Source organism: Annulohypoxylon maeteangense (genome assembly GCF_022496945.1).
Source record: "Annulohypoxylon maeteangense strain CBS 123835 unplaced genomic scaffold GGS22scaffold_7, whole genome shotgun sequence".
NCBI lineage: Eukaryota > Fungi > Ascomycota > Sordariomycetes > Xylariales > Hypoxylaceae > Annulohypoxylon > Annulohypoxylon maeteangense.
The window spans coordinates 911917-930132 of record NW_025953254.1 but is presented as its reverse complement, the minus strand read 5'-3'; the positions used below and the strand labels follow the sequence as shown (position 1 = coordinate 930132).

The 18216-nt window shown below is 46.9% G+C and overlaps 7 protein-coding genes across 7 annotated transcripts; 5 read left to right on the top strand and 2 right to left on the bottom strand.

The window, feature by feature from the left end:
- Positions 1-1360: 1360 nt before the first annotated feature.
- On the top strand, positions 1361-3067 carry GGS22DRAFT_179462 (uncharacterized protein; the record flags this gene model as incomplete). The annotated part of the gene is made up of 1 exon (XM_047963681.1): positions 1361-3067. One exon carries the CDS (start codon positions 1361-1363, stop codon positions 3065-3067), a length of 1707 nt encoding a protein of 568 aa, XP_047819569.1.
- Positions 3068-4074: 1007 nt separating this feature from the next.
- On the top strand, positions 4075-5409 carry GGS22DRAFT_188016 (carbohydrate esterase family 1 protein; the record flags this gene model as incomplete). Its single annotated transcript, XM_047964672.1, has 1 exon — positions 4075-5409. The coding sequence occupies one exon, from the start codon at positions 4075-4077 to the stop codon at positions 5407-5409; it is 1335 nt and encodes a 444-aa protein (XP_047819568.1).
- A 2088-nt stretch (positions 5410-7497) lies between these two features.
- Positions 7498-8879, top strand: GGS22DRAFT_161759 (uncharacterized protein). The gene has a single exon (XM_047961141.1). It carries the CDS (start codon positions 8095-8097, stop codon positions 8335-8337), a length of 243 nt encoding a protein of 80 aa, XP_047819567.1. The 5' UTR covers positions 7498-8094; the 3' UTR covers positions 8338-8879.
- Positions 8880-10286: 1407 nt separating this feature from the next.
- On the bottom strand, positions 10287-12986 carry GGS22DRAFT_161757 (ABC1-domain-containing protein). The gene is made up of 3 exons (XM_047961140.1): positions 12478-12986; positions 12248-12398; positions 10287-12190 (listed from the first exon to the last, which is right to left on the bottom strand). Exons 1-3 carry the CDS (start codon positions 12792-12794, stop codon positions 10871-10873), a joined length of 1788 nt encoding a protein of 595 aa, XP_047819566.1. The 5' UTR covers positions 12795-12986; the 3' UTR covers positions 10287-10870.
- A 622-nt stretch (positions 12987-13608) lies between these two features.
- GGS22DRAFT_188014 (uncharacterized protein) lies at positions 13609-14351 on the top strand (the record flags this gene model as incomplete). Its single annotated transcript, XM_047964671.1, has 2 exons — positions 13609-13923; positions 13989-14351. 2 exons carry the CDS (start codon positions 13609-13611, stop codon positions 14349-14351), a joined length of 678 nt encoding a protein of 225 aa, XP_047819565.1.
- A 151-nt stretch (positions 14352-14502) lies between these two features.
- On the bottom strand, positions 14503-15891 carry GGS22DRAFT_133250 (Pex19-domain-containing protein). The gene is made up of 3 exons (XM_047958520.1): positions 15361-15891; positions 14762-15304; positions 14503-14689 (listed from the first exon to the last, which is right to left on the bottom strand). The coding sequence occupies exons 1-3, from the start codon at positions 15751-15753 to the stop codon at positions 14591-14593; spliced, it is 1035 nt and encodes a 344-aa protein (XP_047819564.1). The 5' UTR covers positions 15754-15891; the 3' UTR covers positions 14503-14590.
- A 497-nt stretch (positions 15892-16388) lies between these two features.
- GGS22DRAFT_161753 (ubiquitin carrier protein) lies at positions 16389-17891 on the top strand. Its single transcript, XM_047961139.1, has 4 exons — positions 16389-16904; positions 16997-17157; positions 17220-17243; positions 17310-17891. Exons 1-4 carry the CDS (start codon positions 16870-16872, stop codon positions 17561-17563), a joined length of 474 nt encoding a protein of 157 aa, XP_047819563.1. The 5' UTR covers positions 16389-16869; the 3' UTR covers positions 17564-17891.
- Positions 17892-18216: the final 325 nt, after the last annotated feature.

The following is an 18216-nucleotide window of genomic DNA, read 5'->3' as shown; positions in this document are numbered from 1 at the left end:
CTGATGGCGGAATAGGATGTGATAGCGTAGGACGAAGGGGTAGTTCATTGGGATTTAGAAGTATATGCCGCAAAATCTCTTAATAGGTAATATCTGACTTACAAGCTCAGGGGCTTTTGGATCCCTTTGTACGAGAGACTAAAGTTTCCTACACATACTACTACTAGTACTAGATGGTTTGTTCACAGTAAGGTATATTACAAGAGTATCAAGAGTTTCAACTCGGCTATGTAGATTAATTCAAGCCAGTGGCCGGATAGATAGATGGTGAAGAATAGATATACAGATTACCTACCTAGGTATTTACCTAGAGATGACGAAAACTTACCTAACAACACCGTATCCTCGCCCCAAGCATGACTTTTGAGGGATACCAAAAGCCCCTCATACGGAAGAGCTTCTAGATATAACGTTTGAATGCTGAATTTCCTGTGTCGCTGTTGTTTTTAACGACGATAACTGACTCTTAGCGATGACTTCGATACCTCCCAAGTGAACAATTCCAATTCCTTTACAGAACCAACCTCAACCCATCTTACACATTCTAAGATTATTCAGAACTGAACGATTTGGAGTTTCTAGAGGCTTAGGAGGTTGAATGATCTTAGTGTAAACTGATAGAATCGTGGATCCTGTTATTGAGAGGAGTAGTAACTCAGCCAATCGACACATACAAACCTAGAATTTACTTATCACTGCTCAATATAAATATGATGTTAGATGTTGATTAGCTTCTTTATGTGTCTGCAGTGTCATCGACGATTCGATGTCTGCGTTCCAATGAAAGCTTCTGCGGGCATTCTATCTGCGGGGCATGTAGACAATCCTCCGCATTCAATCCTTCAGCTGTCGGGTCTCCCATCTACAACCTCTAAATTTCATGGGGTTCTTTTCTCTTGCAATCGCTTCCGCTAGACGCAAGCTTAGAACAACTGACCGCAATCGGGCATGTTCTTATATACCAGCGTCAGGATCAAGGCAACTCGAGATGCCTGACGGGGCCGATAGCAGCCCGCTTCACGAGAAATTCAACGACCCGAAATCAGAAATACGACTTCTTGAGATCGAGGATGATACTACAGCCGATATCTGTTGGAAAATGAGAATTGTCCCTCTCAGGGACAACCCGCGATTCACAGCTCTTTCATATGTCTGGGGTGACCCAGCCATAACAGAGAATATAACCGTGAATGGCCAGCAGGTCCAGGTAACAGCAAACCTGGCGTCCGCATTACACCATGTCCGCCAACATTGGGAACGGGAGATCGGCCATGACTCGCAGGAAAATTTTTGCCTCTGGGCAGACGCCCTATGCATCAATCAAAACGACGTTTATGAGAAGAACTACCAAGTGCCACTAATGGGAACCATCTACTCTTCCGCCGAGCTTGTCATGTGTTGGCTCGGCCCAGCCGATTCAAAGATCCATCTAGCTTTCGAGACGATCGATCAACTTCATAATGAGTGGGCACACCTAAGTCCCGAAGAGCTCTTGAACTTCGACTGGATACGCCGTCACCCCTCGCTATGCACAACACCGAAAAACGAGCACCCCTTAAATCACCGATGGGAAGCCGTGAATTACCTCGCTCAACAGAACTACTGGAGGCGCACATGGATTCTCCAAGAGGTCGTTCTCGGTCAAAGGGCTATCGTAGCCTGTGGCCAACAGGCAATCGAATGGACCTTAATACGGAATGTCATGAGGACGGGCACTACGCTTAGTAGTGGGATAACGCATAACAACATTGTCTGGCCGACGTTTATATGCCCGGAAGTCTGGAAAGCCATTAAGAGCGTACCCGTAAACTGGGCCTCCATTCTATTCTTCTCCTACGCGAGTAAACCTCGAGCAGACCTGATAGACCCGGGACTCACCAAAGCGGATTGGCAACTCGCGATTGTGGCGGGGAGAACATTACAAGCGACTAATCCGAAAGACCATATATACGGACTTACAGGCATCTTCCCAATTCCCCTGGTCCCCGATTACAGCGAGTCTACGCCGGTTTCAATAGTATACCGAGACTACATTGATACTTGGCTGAGAAATTGGAAGGCCGGACTTTGCGGAGACTTAGAGGAACATTACTTCCTCTTGTATTCAGGCGCTTATCTAGACCGGCCAGAATTGAAACTCCCTTCATGGGCACCGGATTTCCCAGCGCTATCCAAGCACCGACAGGCAGTTTACGACGGGAGCCGTCAATTCGGCGAGCTTATTACCGATGGTCATGCGGACAATTCCGTGTTTCCCCTGGATACCGAAGGTTCCTCGATTGTGGACATGTCTCTGTTCGTGGACGGCATAGATCTGGGTCCGATTCTTAGTTCCGAAGACTACGGCGAGGATATGAGTCGAGTGTCTACCGCTACAACTAAGTACTTGGAACAGTTTATCTCAGAGGTACCGATATACCCTAACGGATTGCCCTCGCTTCAGATGATATTCCGATTATTCTGTCGAAAATCCTACGGGATGGGCAAGCCCCTTGATGCAGAGGGACTTGTCAAGGCTCTTGGGTTCGTGGAAACACTACTTGGACTCGATCCGGACGAGCCACCACTTAGCCAGGAACTCCGCAAGAAAAGCACAGAAAGTTTCGGGCTGGCGGCAGATGATGCGGTGGCGTTTGCCACTTCATTTATGAGCACATTTGCGCCTCACGACCCTTCAGTCGACCCCCTTGAAATCCTTGATATTCTACACCGGTGGCACAACTCTAGCGGCGGTATTAGCAGTCCGGAGATGGGATACGATGACGATCACTTAGCTATGCTCATCAGTTCTTGCTTGGATTATCTCCGAGAGGCAGAACGTGGCGCTTATCACGTTCTCTTCAGGACGGGACGGTACATCGGAATCTCACTGCGCGGAATACAAGTTGGAGACCGCATATTTGTCTTGAAGGGAAGCAACACACTATCGGTTCTAAGGAGAGCGCCAAATAATGAGAATCACTACATCCATGTAGCCCCTTGCTTCATCGTTGGTCTCATGAATGGAGAAGTTAAAGAATTTCTAAAAAGTGAAGACTACAAAGTTCAAAGGGTTGAGATTCGATGACGAGCTTGAGCTTCGGAGGTCGCTACAGTGCGGACTTCGGTTTGTCCCGAGAATTCAGCCATGGCGCCTATAGACCTTGACGCTAGCGCTAGGAAAAAGAAAACCCACACATGGATAAGCCACGTATAAAAAGGAAAAATGAGCAAAAATAAACGTACAACACTGGGGATTCGCTGGTCGTCACCGACCCAACTACTAATCCAGCGGTATCCAGCTTATCTATGGGAGAGCGGACGGGATCCCGAGCTTTCTAAATCCTATGGTCGTACGTGAAGATTAATGGTGTTGAATTGGTATATATTGTTTGCCTCCCCGCCTTAGTCTTGGGGTTGAACGGAGAACTCCCCCAATACCTGGGTGCCTACACATATCTCTTCAGAGCCTAATAAAATCTGGCAACGTCAGTCTGACAAAATACCTCGGTATGGAACATACGTAATGAGAAATCACTGACAATACTAGCGATGACTCCAACATTGTCTTAAAACCTCGCAAGTATAGCGCCAAGGGAGAACATAACACCGGCACACATGAACTCAACATCGCATTGCCGTGTTCTCATTAGAATCACGAGAAACAGAATCGAGTTACATCAACCGATTCGATGGCGAGCCAATCCCCGCGAATAGCGGCGTCCACTTGAATGGCAGGTTGGGGAAAAGATGCGGGGAAAAGCAAGGACGGGATTGCCTCCAGCAGGTAAGGTGAAGAGCTGTCGGTCAAATTCAGCCGGAAAGCTATACGGATTAGGCTAGCCAGGGGCGAGAGCCGGGGCCGATGATCGTCGCGATGTAATGCCAGGCATGTGGATGCGGAGCATTATGTCGGAAATGCAGCTTTAATTGCAGGAAATCGGGATCCCGTCGGCACGATGCTCGCCTATGAGGACTAGACCTTCACGCTACGGCGAGGGGATGAGGACGAGTATAAATATATTAGAGAGGTAGAAGCAGGCAATGACAATTCCCGTGAGGTAGTCTCTCTACCTAGGTGCGAAGGTATTCAAGATGTTCGGTCACAAGTTCCTCGGCCTGTTGGCGTTATGCGCTCTAAGAGCATCTGCCTCGGTCACGGTCCGGAAGACGAACAAGGGTCCAACCGGCTACGAGGTAGACTTCAAGTACACCAACACCACTGCCAAGCGTGTGATCATCGGCGACTTGCAGTTGTTCACTGATCAGCTGCATACCACGCTGGACAATCGTGCATGGTACAGTCCGAAAGATTATCAGCCTGGAGACTTCCCGGTCAATTATGGAACGCAGCCCGTCGATCTTGTGTACCCATATGAGATGACAAGCGAGGGCGATGGCTTGTGGACATTCACGACTCCTCTCCCCGCAGGCATCTACCAGTATCATTACCTCATCGACTGCGACTATGCGCCGAACTGCACCATCGTGACTGGTCAGCTAGTCACTGATCCGGATAATCCTCCTTTCCAGAATGTCATAGGAGATCAAGTCGCGTCTAACTTCCAAGTCCCGTACGACCCACAGTTCCAGGCCACGAACGACATAAGCGCGGACTACGATTATGCGCTGCCCGCGCCTGCGGAGTACCGAGGGACCATTAAGTCGGTGAATTATACCTCGCCGGGATCCATACACCCGGCGCCTGACGTGCACCACCTAGTCTTGTATCTCCCAGCCGAATACGGCAAGATAGAAGGGAAGAAATACCCACTTCTCTATCTCTCTCACGGCGCCGCCGGCAACGCCAACGACTGGGAAAACCAAGGCCGAGTATCCGCAATTCTGGACAACCTGATCGCAGGCGGGCACATCGAGCCGACAGTCGTCGTGATGCCGTCTTTCTATAACCTCGACGACAGCCTCCCCCGCTTCATCATGGGTGACGCGTCGACCATGTTCACAGCATTGCCATCTTCGATCCACATCCGCGAAAACTACCAGAAATACCTGTTCCCGTGGGTGGAGCAGAACCTCGAGGTCTGCTCGGACCCCTCTTGCCGCGCGTTCGCCGGGCTATCGTGGGGCGGGCGACTGACGTACGAAATGTACGTCAATGCGACGGACTACTTCTCCTGGTTCGGTATGTTTTCGGCCGCCACAAGCGCCCCGTACATCGACAACGCGACGTTGGCGGCGAACCCGGCTTTGGCGCAAAAGGGTGTGTTTGTCGCGTACGGGCTGTACGACTCGCAGTTCGAGCCGGGCCGGGAAATCCAAGCGGCGCTAGATAGCTTAAGCATCGGGCACCTATCGCGTGTCACGCCGGTCGGCGCCCACTGGTGGAACACATGGCAAGATGAGCTGTGGTGGTTCGGCGTCAAGGCCCTGTGGAAGCCGTATCCGTATAATACGCGGAGCGGGCGGTAGTATTGATCTAGTAGTCTAGTTCATATATTCGTATAATAAGGCAAATTCTCGTTCGATAGCGTACGTTCCAAGTAGGAGACCGCAGATATTCAAGTTCATAGCAGCTGGTCTCTGCAAACATCTGTCTTGGCTGCTTCGCTCTAATGCAAACTGCAGATACAGCCCTTTTAGGCAGTCCGTTGAGTATTCACCGCTTCCGCTAGAAGAATTACCGGTACACTGCACGTGTTGTCGTCAGGTATCCAGGTGATTATCACACCACGTTGAAGGCTAGATGAACTATGTACATATTAGTCTTAACCAACAAACATGAAAATTCTTGAATTGCGATGGCAGCGTAGCTTAGCATCGAGATTTCGAATTGGGAAGCATATGTACCTGCATGCTTATGCAGTTCGTCCTGCAACCTATTACCTGCATATGCATCCTGACATGCGAGTGGATGAGGGATTCAAGGAATTGAGTTGCGACGTGAGCCAGTAATAAGAGGAGGGGAATATTCTTTGAAGGTGAAAGGCTATTAAGCAAGAAGACTTCTTACCATGTTATCATGTTCCAAGTAATAAATCCTAAATCAAGTGAGAATCAACCAACACTCCATTGTTGATGATGGAAGTCAATAATGACTTATAAGAAACACCGACGACCTACCTAGGTACCGGTACTAACAATACTACACATATAGTTTGACCAGGTCAACCACTGTCGAGGGAGCATGGTATAGCTTAAATAAAGCGTTCAATATACCCGCTTAGATTGTATCATTGCCGTCTTCAACACACATATATGTATACTTGAACACCGCATATATCGACCAAACGGGAAGAGGGGATCTTACAATAGGACCCGAAGCATTACGATTGCCGTAAAAAAGGACATAAATATGACGGAATTAATAGGTTCCCTTTACAGGATGACTTAACAGCGTAGAAACGGATATAACGTAACGCGGAGGTTTGAACATTTGACATTTAGATGTTGGAATATGTAGTTTTAGTTTCATCGGAGAAATAGATGCGGCGTAGGATGCGGCTGACCTGATTCTAGTAGGGCTAGATCTCTACATAGTAGAACATCGTCGGCTTATGTCAGAGTAACTTTGGCGTCTCGACTTGGCAGATCATCACACGATATGACTGCAGCAAGGTCTAACTGAGAACATGTTAGCGATGATAGCTTCAGTTTAGCAGCGGATGGTGTGGGTCAGCCGGTATCCGATCGGGGCATCGTTTTGCCTGTGGGGCCATGTACAATACATGCAATGGTAATGATCCCACAACTACCGAATATGTATGAAGGAAGTTGATTGAAGTCAAAACTTGAATCTAAATTCCTCCAATCCCGCATTCCCATAAGATGCATTACATAACTCGCGTGACACGAATCTTATCTGTAAACGACCAAAGAAGGCAACTCCGTGACCAGGACCGACGACGGGAGGAAGCTGCGACCGTTATGCATCTTGTCAGTGTCCACTATCGACTATCGACTACCCACTGCCCAGCCCACTTGCGTAAGGGCGGCAAGGCGCAAGAACGTCCATGGATTAAACCTTGAAAGTTGCCTCAACTGTGGAACTGCGCCGCGCATCGTTGCGCTAAAGCCTGTCGAAAGAATACTTACATGTCTAGTATTGTTTCCGTAGTCCAATCTAATCGATACAGAAGACTCATAATTGTTTGCCCATTGTTGAATTGAATCACGCGATTCGAAGACTCTCGAGGGAAGATGTAAAATAAAGATTCACCGTCCAAAATTCGCAATAGAATTGGAAATTCCGGAAAGTGTGATTCCTGGTGGTGCGGTCGTACGATCCGGATCAGCTCATACAGAGTGTAAAAAGTCACGTAGAGTTCTTTTAGGGTGTCCCGGTTGGTGTGTAATGCTGATTAGGCAATTCGTGATTGGCCAATATACATTACGGTAGCCGCTTTAGGGAACGTGGGGTGACCTGATGGACCCTTATGGGGCGGGGACACCCGGTGAACACGACAGTCGCAACACTGAACCTCCACTAAAGTAAATCTAATCAGCGATTCTAAGCAGTGACTGGTGGCCTTCCCCTTTTTAACTAGACACTAACGGGAACCTTACCTACCTGGTCCCTATGTGTTACCCGATTCTTCAACCATTTCATCCACTTCATCCACTCAACCAACGATCCCATCATCCATCCCTACAATAACTCGCAATACTAACATACCGCAATGCGTCAGTTGAACCAGTTGAACCAGCTGAGCCTATTCAACGTGTCAGGGGTGCTCTGACACCACCTAGGCACCCTCGTAGATCAAGATAAATTCTATCTATTTATTCTATTTCGGGAAAACCGTCTAGGCAAATAAAACTCTCCCCTCTCCCACTGTCCGTTTACGTTTCCTCTCTTTCCTTTTCAGTACTCCTCATCAGTATATCTTACCTCCTATTCACCAACATCCAAGCTCTATTCCAAGCTACGTGTCTCTATTTATCTACCGCAGCGACAACGACAAAATCTGATATTTGTTGCCCTTCTCTATTCGACATCCACATACAAGCGTATTTCACGAGTAATCAAGCTGTGCTCTCGCAGCCTTGAACGAAGCCCTTCAGTGTCTACCTAGTAGCCTACCTACCTAGGTACCTAGCCACCAGTAATTCGCATTAAATCGAGGCCACGCGCCGCTCTATCACCTTCGTATCAACATGTCGCCCACATACACCATGTCAGCACACTTGTGCAAACAAATCTACAAGTCTTTCCAGACTCGCCAAACTTCTCCCGAACCGCTAAGCAGTCCTACGACTACCACCTACACTTCCACATACCTGCGCCGCTCGCCGTCGCCGACACCTGAAAAGCGCTCAATGGATAGCGACCGTGGTGACTCTACCGCTCATTCTACATCGCCGCCGTCGAGCTCGGGTTGGAAGTGGGGTGGCCGCTAGCTTGATCTCTACCTACCCTAGGTATTGAGGGAGTCTGGATTCTTGGAAGAATGTGGAGATTGGAGATTTTGGCGATGACGTACCAGCGAATGGCACGTAAATGGAAATGATACCCCTTTTGAAATTGAGAATTGGCGAATAGCTACCGACAGCCGCAAATGGCAAAACAACTCGACGAATCACGCAATTCAATTCACCAATCACGCAACGCAACGCAACACCGCGCAAAACATATAATCATCGATACGCGCATATGCAGCTATTACTGCATCGATGCTACATTTTATTACTATGAAGGAATATTCGTTATGGATTCAGTAAGCTACGAGGTAGCTTAGGGCTTATATTTGCCTAATCATGAAGCCCTCTGTAGGGCCGGAGTTATACGGATTTTTCCATTGGCAGGAAACACATCACGATACATAAGAATGAGGGCACTCCATGACAAGCAAGCAAGTTTAGGCCTAGCTGTTCAACTATTGAACTGGGGAAAAGTAGAGTACTTTTCACCGACAACATAAATTCTAACATCATGTCTATCATATTACATCTCCCACAGTGCATTCACATCAGCACATGTTCATCAATCCGGTGAATCATATGAGTTGCGCTCATAAATTTGGAAAGTTGAAACCCCTTGATAAAACATCGGTTTCCCTAACCTATATGAAATGAATATATCATAGTAAAAGTCACCTAGTAGGACAACATAAGAACAAATACGAGAGCTAGTCATGTAAGGTTAGCCATAATACCTACCATCGATCGATCAACCATACACATGTCTCTGAGTTTAGCAATTGGCGTAGTTATGCTGTTTTCTCGATGAGCAAAGGATAGCAAAAATGTACTCATAATTAATCTAGCCTACAAGCTTCGTTGGAGTCATGTAAGTTGAGTCAATAGTGGTTTCATACTATATGTAGCAAGCACTAGGGACACATTCTCTATATATTTGCTTAGCGACCCTGTAGCTTATATATAAATGTACAAGCCATCTAGATGTACCCAGTAGGTTAAGAGTACCTAGGTATCTAACGACCTATATATACGATGACTTAAACATCATGAATATCTCCTTTTATTTCATACTTATCTACTATCTAGGTGCACTACTAAGAACTGCACATTTCTTTGCTGGCAATTAGGATATCTAATTACTTAGTACCTGGGTACAGAATAAGCATTTTTGGCTGTTGGTGTATCCTCCATCCCCATTCGCATCCACACAATACGGATTAGATACTATGAAAGAGATACCATCGTGCAGCATTGCAACCCGAACCAGGTTTCAGTTCGGCCTCTGTTTGAGTAGCTCATGACTCCACTCTTAGCAATAAGGTAGCTGTAGCAGGCTCTCTCCTATTTCGACTTCTGTACGTAGACTTTAAAAACATATAACAACCAATGTGTCATCCTAAGCATACTAAACGAGTCTATCAGATATCCTCTGTACACTTAACTTCCGTATACCCAGGATACATACTTTAGTGAATATGGAGAAGCCTCGCCTATCGTTCCTACTTGACGTCACCTTATAGAGGACCAAGCCGTAACGTTTTGCAAGATTCACCCTTGACAAACAGAATGCGAAGACAATATCGAGGATCCGGCTGTCATAGTAATGAAGAAGCTGGCTTCAGCAGTATGAATAAAACTAGAACCCAGACTTGATATTCACCGCACTAACATCATGGCAGTCCGATAGCAATTCTGTCTTCGATCCCGGCTAAATATTCCGGACGCCCCTGGACACCACACTCAAGGATGCCCACCGTTCAATAGACTTGCTTACCGTGGAGCAGATAAGAACGACAACACACAAATAGCCATTTACACCAAAGTTGCACCAATGGAGAACCATATCCCTTTGATCTATCTTCCTCGGATTCATATAGTCGGTTTCCACCGCAACCATATTGAAATTACCTTATCAGACTCGGATATGATTTTTTTTGTAGCAAGCTCAGTTGAATCATCTAGAACACAGTAGGACATAATCAGTACCACGAGCCTACAATAACTCCACAACGAGCTAAGTCACCCGGAAACGTAGCATCCCGGAGAAGCAACAGAACGCCATGCAACAATTGAACGGAGTCAACAACAAGGTAGAGGGAACCATAAGCCCGCATACTGGAGAAAATCCGAACGCAAACCGCAATCGTCATCAACACGCACCCGGCTATCGAGACCATAAATCCATAACCAGAACATATCCAACGCACGCATAACCATCCCAACCTCACGATTGATTAAACCATCCATAGATAGATACCTAAGTAGACATCTCACGAAAATATTCATATTCCACACATCTAACTACCCATCCCTCCCCATCGACGCCATCTAATGCATATACATATCTATCTATCAAGGTATCTTATCTTACGACCGTCTCTTCATGACCCCCTAAAACCCAACAAAGAAGAAAAGGCATCCGCATGCATCTACCACCGAAAAACCACCTCTATTAATATTTCCACGTAGACCTATTCCCCCGTGAATGTTCCCATGTAGATAACCAGGCCCTTTACAACGCCACAGCAGCAGCGCCATAGCTCGCCGTGTTAACGCCGACCATCCTCTTGACACTAAGCCACAGCTCGAAAGCCTCGAGCTTAAGCTCCACGCGCAAGTAGCCCACCCACGCGGCGATGAACCTCAGCGCGTTGCCAGGCCATAACAAGCTTCCGGGGCGTTCACGTGCATCTTCCACTTGCTCGCGGAAGACGGTGCGCGCGCAGTACCTGGCGAGGATCATGAAGCTGCGCATTGGGCCCTGGCGGGTATGCAGGTTTTCGTCGAGGCTGCGAGTGAGGTCGTTTGTTTTGAGGATAAGTAGGATGATGCGGGGGACTTGGCCGAGCATCGTTACGAGATCTGATAGTAGACCTTCTTGTAGAGCGGTACCCATTGATTTCTTTTCCTCGTCGGATCGTGACTTTAGGATGGATGAGCTGACGACGGTGTAGTCGCGGCCGGTGATGGCGCTAGCAAATAGGGGGAACTGCTCGTCGGTGACCCCGGCAACCTCGTGCGCGTATCGCTTCATGGCAGTCATGTCCCCGTCGATAATCGCCAGCCACATTTTGGCATATGAGCGTTGTAGACTTTCGGGAATATCGCGATATAGTCCGTGGTCGTAGATGATAATCTCAAAATTAGCACCGCCCTTTCTTCGGCGAGTCGCCTTTCGGATGGCGAGATTGCCGCCGTGTGGGTCGCAGTGCAAGGATGCGTTCTTCCCGAAGATCATCTCGTTGAAAATTCGAGCAAGCGTGGCTGAAACCTCATCCCGATCAATATGGTTTGAATCCAAATATTCCAGATCGTCTAGACGGTGGCCCGACTCATTCGCCATAACCAAGATGCGCTTCCTTGCCCAAACAACGTCGGGGACCACAAGTGGTAGCTCGGGGATCCGAGAGAAGTATTCCTGAGTACGGGTCGCATTTGCGGCCTCGAGTTGGAAGTCGAGCTCTTGTGGTAATGACACATCCATCTCAGAAGATAACCACTCTAAATCATACTCGGGGAAGAACCTCTTCAAAGTCGAGAAGGTAAACCTGGTTAGGGTGAGATCGAGAGGTGCCCATTGCGCCAAGCCGGGATGCTGAACTTTTACGGCGACTTTTTGACCGGTCTCCTTCACGGTGGCTAAGTGGACTTGGGCGAGGGATGCAGCCCCTATTGGCTTCTCCGAGAACTCCGAGAAGTAATCTTTAAGCTCTTCACCCGTGTCGAAACGGAACATTTCCTCGATGGACTCATATGATGATACCGGACACTGATCTTGGAGGGGTATAAACGTATCAGTCCACTCACGAGGGAGAAGGTAAGTCATTGCGCTCTACCCACGGAGTTAGTAAATATTCAATGGGTTGCGTGGTCTTGATTATAGGATTACCAAGTGCTGTCCCAGCTTGATGAATATGCCTCCATTCTTCTCGAGAACCTTTAGTGTCCTCTCCGCACACCGCTTGTGACATGATTTTAGGATGATATCTTGTGCTATAGGGTCTTCGGTCTCGTCTCGTTTATTCAAGGTTGTTCGGTAACTAAGTAAAGACTTGGTTTAGTTATGATCTCTACCCCTTTTCATATTATCATATAGTTATCCATGGATGTTATACGTACTCGTTGATGCATATTGCCAGTGCTGCAGCCACCCTGCCCGTCCTCTCTGTGGCATCGTATCCATATTTTATGTCATCCGTGAAAGCCAGGACACCAGCTCCGGTTGCCGCAGTTGCAGTAGCGGTTAGCACACCAAGTTTCTTTTTACGAGGCTTTTGTCGTTTCGAATAGCCCGAAGAACCGGTCGCATATTGTCTTGCAAGAGAACGTTGTGTTGTCTTAACACTAGCTATAGGTAGCTGGGTGCGACAATTTACACAGGTCCATGATCGGTTAGTGGCGAGGCGGCCAAGAGAATTGATCGAGAGGCATTTCATGATAACGTAGCTCACGTAGCCTTCTAGTTCTCGTCATTTGAGGCGGTAAACTGATTAAACGGACCAATTACAAAATGTTTTCTATGACCATGAGCAGAACAATAAAGACATGTTGTCCTATTCCCTAGAATCTCCTTGCTGGTGGAGAATTTATTCAATGATTGTTGAATCGTGAATTATGTTGGGATTGTACTTTGTACGAAATGGACTAAGTAATAAAATTTCACAATCTTTTTTTTCTCTATCGATCGGGACATGCAAGTCCCGGTACGCAGAATACCTCGGCGTCATAGAGGCAGGGGCAGGGGTAAGGGAACATTCTATTCTGGATCGTGTGATGCACTGATCAATTGATGGACGGTACAGGGTTTCTGTGGCTGGGTCGAGCTTATCCAAATTTGGGATCGTATACGGGCTAAACGGTATCAGTACACTATTATGCATAAAAGCGAAAACTAATGCAACTATCAGGGTCTCAGCTTCTTTTTGTAGAATGCTTTTCTAGAATGATTGGTTCGAGTCGCGAACTATTACATTATCCATAGAACACGATATTCCCCGCAAACCCCTTAACGCGTTGTTACCCCTCTTACATGCATTGCAAGGTTCGCGTTGCTTTCCTACCCGCGTTTCTCTTTATCGAGCTCGACATAGAAATAGGTGGGCACTGTTCTTCATTGTCTGACTCAATTAAACAATTAAACCATCATTACAAAGAACGACAAATTCGTAAATTTCATATATCACATCATACCATACCATCGTACCATCAACTACCTATTATCCCATCACAATAGACGAGATGTTATCAACGATGCCAGTATTTAATCTCGATTTCTCATCGCCGCATCGGCCGGCGCATTCTTCGCCATTGTCGTCATCACCCATCAGAGCCAGTTCCCCGCCGCCTTTATCACATCGCGACCCGAACACACTTCCTCGCTTTGACACCCAGTCTTCGCCCATACGAGAATCATCTACCAAGTTCAAGTTCGCTCGTAATGTGAAGCCGAACCCGTTAAGACAGAACCGAGAGAATGCGCAAGAGAGCAGACGAAACCTGTTCCTTCGGAATGTACGGAAGCGGGCAGATGATAGACAGTGGGAGAGAAGAGGGGGCGACCAAGAGGTACGAGCGATCCTAATCAGATTAACAAACACATTGTACGACATTAATGCTAACAAGTTTTGTAGACTTTAAAGCTCGAATGGTCGATATTGGACAGGCAACGAAGAGAGCAAAAGAACGCGGATATCGATGGCATCGTATTTGAGGATGAGATCGATGAGATCCTAGATTTTCAGCGCCGGCAACCGGAGGACCCCGATGAAATGATGGTCGACGCAATGGCACAGGAAGAAGAGGCTGAGCTAAATGCGATGCTATCCATGCTTGAGACCCACTCATCTCAACCACGCGCAGAAACAAAACCGTCGACACTTGCCGATGATGACGACTATGATGATCTCTTCATGGACTTCCTATCGCAACAGAGCCAAAATAACCACAACGCAAACCAAGTGTTCGCATCTTCGGGACAGATGGACATGTCGTGAACTTCAAGGGCAACTGGTTACGTTAGTTCCATGGCAGCAAGGAGTTCTCTGGTACCGGTTTTGATTTGGCGTTGCGACTATATTGCGATTAGGGGTCTATGATAGGGTCAAGGGTTAAGGGTGGTAAGATATAAGTTCGTATTGCCTATATTACATGGCAATTTTGGGATTGGGACTTCACACAATCCGGGTGTATAAAAAATGAGGAAATAAGGGATAATCTTCCTCCTTGTATATCATCACTGTGGCGCGCATGACTCATCAGGCGCGTCAAGCACTTCTTTAGCTGAAGGCATATCTCCAACTAGGTCATGAGGCGGCGAGCCTGCTGCTTGCATCTGGTGTCCTAGTTAGTGATATAATAAACCAGTAGTCTCATGGGAGAACCATGAGACGGTCAATTAACTTACTTTTTGCATTCGATCCACGATGTATTCTCGATCTGCTACGTTGGAGTCGGCATATGTTGACTCCTCGAATTTGGAAACCATCTCTGAAACTAGGACTTGCTGGTCTTGGTAGCGCTTCAGGTCATCTTTTGGTAGGGTTTCTTTATTTTTCTCCATCCATGCCGGGAACTTGTCGTTTAGTTCCTTCATCGGTTCATAAAGGATCTCCTTATTAGTGAGTTGCTCCATCATTCCCATTAGCATCTTGGAAAAGTCCTCTTCGTTGCCTCCCTCGCTAGGGAGGTCCTTCATCGCTTTTAACATCTCAGCAATGAAATCATCCTCGGAGCCTTCAGCGGCAGCGGCAGCTGTGGCTTGGTCCCCAGATTCTTGCATCCTTTCCATCGTGCGTCGAATCGTCTCTTGAAATGAGGCGTCTTGGCTCAAATCCTCGGCGCCTTTCTTGGATGGCTGTGACGTCGACTCTGGTGCATTACCTGAACCTTCCGCAGTACCTTCCCCAAGTCCTTTGAATATGTTCTCAAACTGGGCTTGCATGTCCGGCTGGTTTTTATTAGTTCTGATATACTGCTCCTATATACGGTGATAACATAGCCTACCGAGTCATTCAAACCACTCATTAATTCTGCCATGCCAGCCTGAAGTCGTTTCTGAAACTCTTCTTCCGACAAATCCTCAAGATCCTCTAGTGGGTTGTCTGTTTCTAGCGCCGCGGCTGCCGATGCTGCAGCAGGAGCGGCAGAAGCTGGTGCAGGTGCAGATGAATTTGTTGTAGGTCTACCTGGTCCAGATGCTGCGACTGGTTTCTTTGCGTCTAGGTTCACACTGGAAAATTCGTCCAGAAAGTCGTCCAGGTCATCGAGGTCATCTTCATCTGGATCTGGCGCCTCGTCCGGATCCTGTGCTGCTAGATTGGCATTTTTCTCCACATCATTCAAGACATGTGCCGGAGTTGAATCGATATCAGAAGGCGTTGCTTTATCCGCCTCCATTTCGATCTGTTAAGGACTTAGTCCTTTTCTACACAGATTGTGAACCGCGGAATATCGCCAAACCCAACTACTTAGGTACTTGAAATCGGAAGCCCCGCGAACCAGGTGTACAGATTGGCCAAAACAGGTTTAATCGTCAAGCACGCGAACTGTATGAGTTAAACCAGGAATGGCAATAGAATGGCGATTTGAACAATAATATTCGCGAAGAATGGTGGGAGAAAGAAAGTGAGTCAACTAATAGAATAATATAGAACAATGAGTTTAAAAAGGCCGCTAGTAGAGCGATGCGATGCAAGTTGCGATTTGAATTAACGAATATGAACAAGTTGCCGAGGCCCTTTTAAGTGCCTTGAAGCTGTGAGATGCTTGGCAACAACTTGGAATGAGTAGGCAAGTAGATTTTACGTTATAATAACGGTTCTTACTGCAAGAGCGTACTGGAATTAGTGGTTTGACGTACATATGTCTACCTAGTACATAAGGTTTCTAAGGTTCAAGGCTCTAAGGTGATAAGATACTGCTAAATAACCCCACCATATCCGTTTTGGCTGGCTGGAAAATACTGGCAGAAATACTTAGACAGGAAGTCACCGCCTTCCCGTTTTATTATCTTTTTGCCTTATCCGTTGCTCGGACTTAACGTACAGTACCTGCCTGCGTGCCTAGCAGCAATAAAGAGAAAGAGAAACTGCTAAGGGTCTGTTGGAAAAGCGCTGGAACACCGCTGCAAGACGAAGCTTCCGGCTAACATCTATTCACGTTCATGCATTTCTTGCCTTTGGAGCCTCACCTACGAAGGCTTCACATTCTTTCCTTTTCTTCTTTTTCTTGATACACAACTTCAATACAGATCATCCCCTACTAGTAAACCAACTTTTTTCTCAAACTTTCTACCCGTTGTGAGGCCCTGAAGCCGATAAAGTCTATGACCCGCTGGCGAATATCGTAATAGATTCAACGCGAAAGTCATAGTATTAGCTTTTTCATAGAAATTTGCGCGAAGTCTTACCGCATTCCTTCCTTTTGATTCTACTACAAACATAGTAGAAAATCCATCCACCAGAACAAGAACAAGTTACACACGATCATCATCAATCGATTTATCCTCCAACCATGTCTCTGTGTCAATTGCGCCTCGGTGAGGAAAGGTACGTTACGCTCGTTATCGCACGGCTGTTGCGCGAGGCATTTATCATCGACCATTTCCCGTACTCTGTAGCTGACTTTTATGTCACAATAGAAAACAGTGGCGCAAAGATCACCCCTTTGGATTTTGGGCCAGACCGGTTAAAAATGCTCAAGGTGTTTTGGACCTGAAGATTTGGGAGTGTGGTATTCCTGGCAAGGAGAAGACAATCTGGGAAGGCGGTCTGTTCAAGTTAACCATGACGTTCCCTGATGGTAAGTTGTGACTACAATACGAGCTGCTTCAAGAGAGAATGATGCTGACTACCATTTCACAGAGTATCCCACGAAGCCTCCGAAGTGTATGTTTGACTATACCTACCGAGTACGACATGATTTATTGAGTAAATGCTAACTCACACTCCTAGGCAAGTTTACGCCGCCGCTATTCCACCCCAACGTATACCCTTCGGGCACCGTCTGCCTCTCGATCCTGAACGAAGACGAAGGCTGGAAGCCCGCGATCACAGTGAAGCAGATCGCGCTTGGCATCCAGGACCTCTTAGACAATCCCAACCCAGAATCGCCCGCGCAGGCCGAAGCGTACAACCTTTTCAAGCGAGACAAGATCGAGTATGAGAAGCGTGTCAGACGAACGGTCAGGGAAAACCCAGCCTCATAAAGCGTTCTTCGGGTGCTAGGAAGATGGTCTCTTAGGTCTGGGACTATTATACTTGGTGTGTTTTCGGGATTGGAGTTTAGGCTACGGATACCACACATATGGATGGCTGCTTTCTGCATTTGAGCCCTCGGAGTTTGACACAGGCAACTACGCAAGGATGTCAGAGAGGTTTTTAAACATTGCGGCCATGAAGTCCACGGCTTTTTCTTTCACTGGCGAAAATGATCTAGCTTGTGCTTTAGGAAGCCGTGGCACGATTTCAATGCAGATAGATTCCTCCGGGATTTATAGAGTCTATACATTCTCCGTTCCTTGTGACGACTATTCCGATGCTTACCTCTTATTCACTTCACGTGAATATCTAATAGCATGTGTTCAAAGCTAGAACCACTTGTTTAAATATCTAACTAGTAGGTAGAACAGGAACATCTGCTTACCCACTTTAGGTGGAATTGCTATGTATGGTTTAACCTGGCCTATTAAGGATTGATTCGATATCTATATGTATCACATAGGACGATCGAGCCCTATTTTAAGGCCATTCAATGGTACCCGGTTATCTAGATATGACGCAAAGATTACACAGCGCTCTTATGTCCCAAGTACACTTTTTCTCTATTTATTATAATGTTCAATGTTTAATGTTTAATTTC

Bases quoted from the DNA above. Each gene is read 5' to 3' on its own strand.
- GGS22DRAFT_161759 (XM_047961141.1), top strand. From the start codon at position 8,095: ATGTCGCCCACATACACCATGTCAGCACACTTGTGCAAACAAATCTAC.
- GGS22DRAFT_161757 (XM_047961140.1), bottom strand. From the start codon at position 12,794: ATGAAATGCCTCTCGATCAATTCTCTTGGCCGCCTCGCCACTAACCGA. The intron at 12,399-12,477 runs GTACGTATAACA...GTCTTTACTTAG, and splicing joins CTGGCAATATGCATCAACGA to TTACCGAACAACCTTGAATA. The intron at 12,191-12,247 runs GTAATCCTATAA...CTCCGTGGGTAG, and splicing joins TCAAGCTGGGACAGCACTTG to AGCGCAATGACTTACCTTCT.
- GGS22DRAFT_133250 (XM_047958520.1), bottom strand. From the start codon at position 15,753: ATGGAGGCGGATAAAGCAACGCCTTCTGATATCGATTCAACTCCGGCA. The intron at 15,305-15,360 runs GTAGGCTATGTT...AATAAAAACCAG, and splicing joins TGAGTGGTTTGAATGACTCG to CCGGACATGCAAGCCCAGTT. The intron at 14,690-14,761 runs GTAAGTTAATTG...CTAGGACACCAG, and splicing joins TCGTGGATCGAATGCAAAAA to ATGCAAGCAGCAGGCTCGCC.
- GGS22DRAFT_161753 (XM_047961139.1), top strand. From the start codon at position 16,870: ATGTCTCTGTGTCAATTGCGCCTCGGTGAGGAAAG. The intron at 16,905-16,996 runs GTACGTTACGCT...ATGTCACAATAG, and splicing joins TTGCGCCTCGGTGAGGAAAG to AAAACAGTGGCGCAAAGATC. The intron at 17,244-17,309 runs GTATGTTTGACT...TCACACTCCTAG, and splicing joins TCCCACGAAGCCTCCGAAGT to GCAAGTTTACGCCGCCGCTA.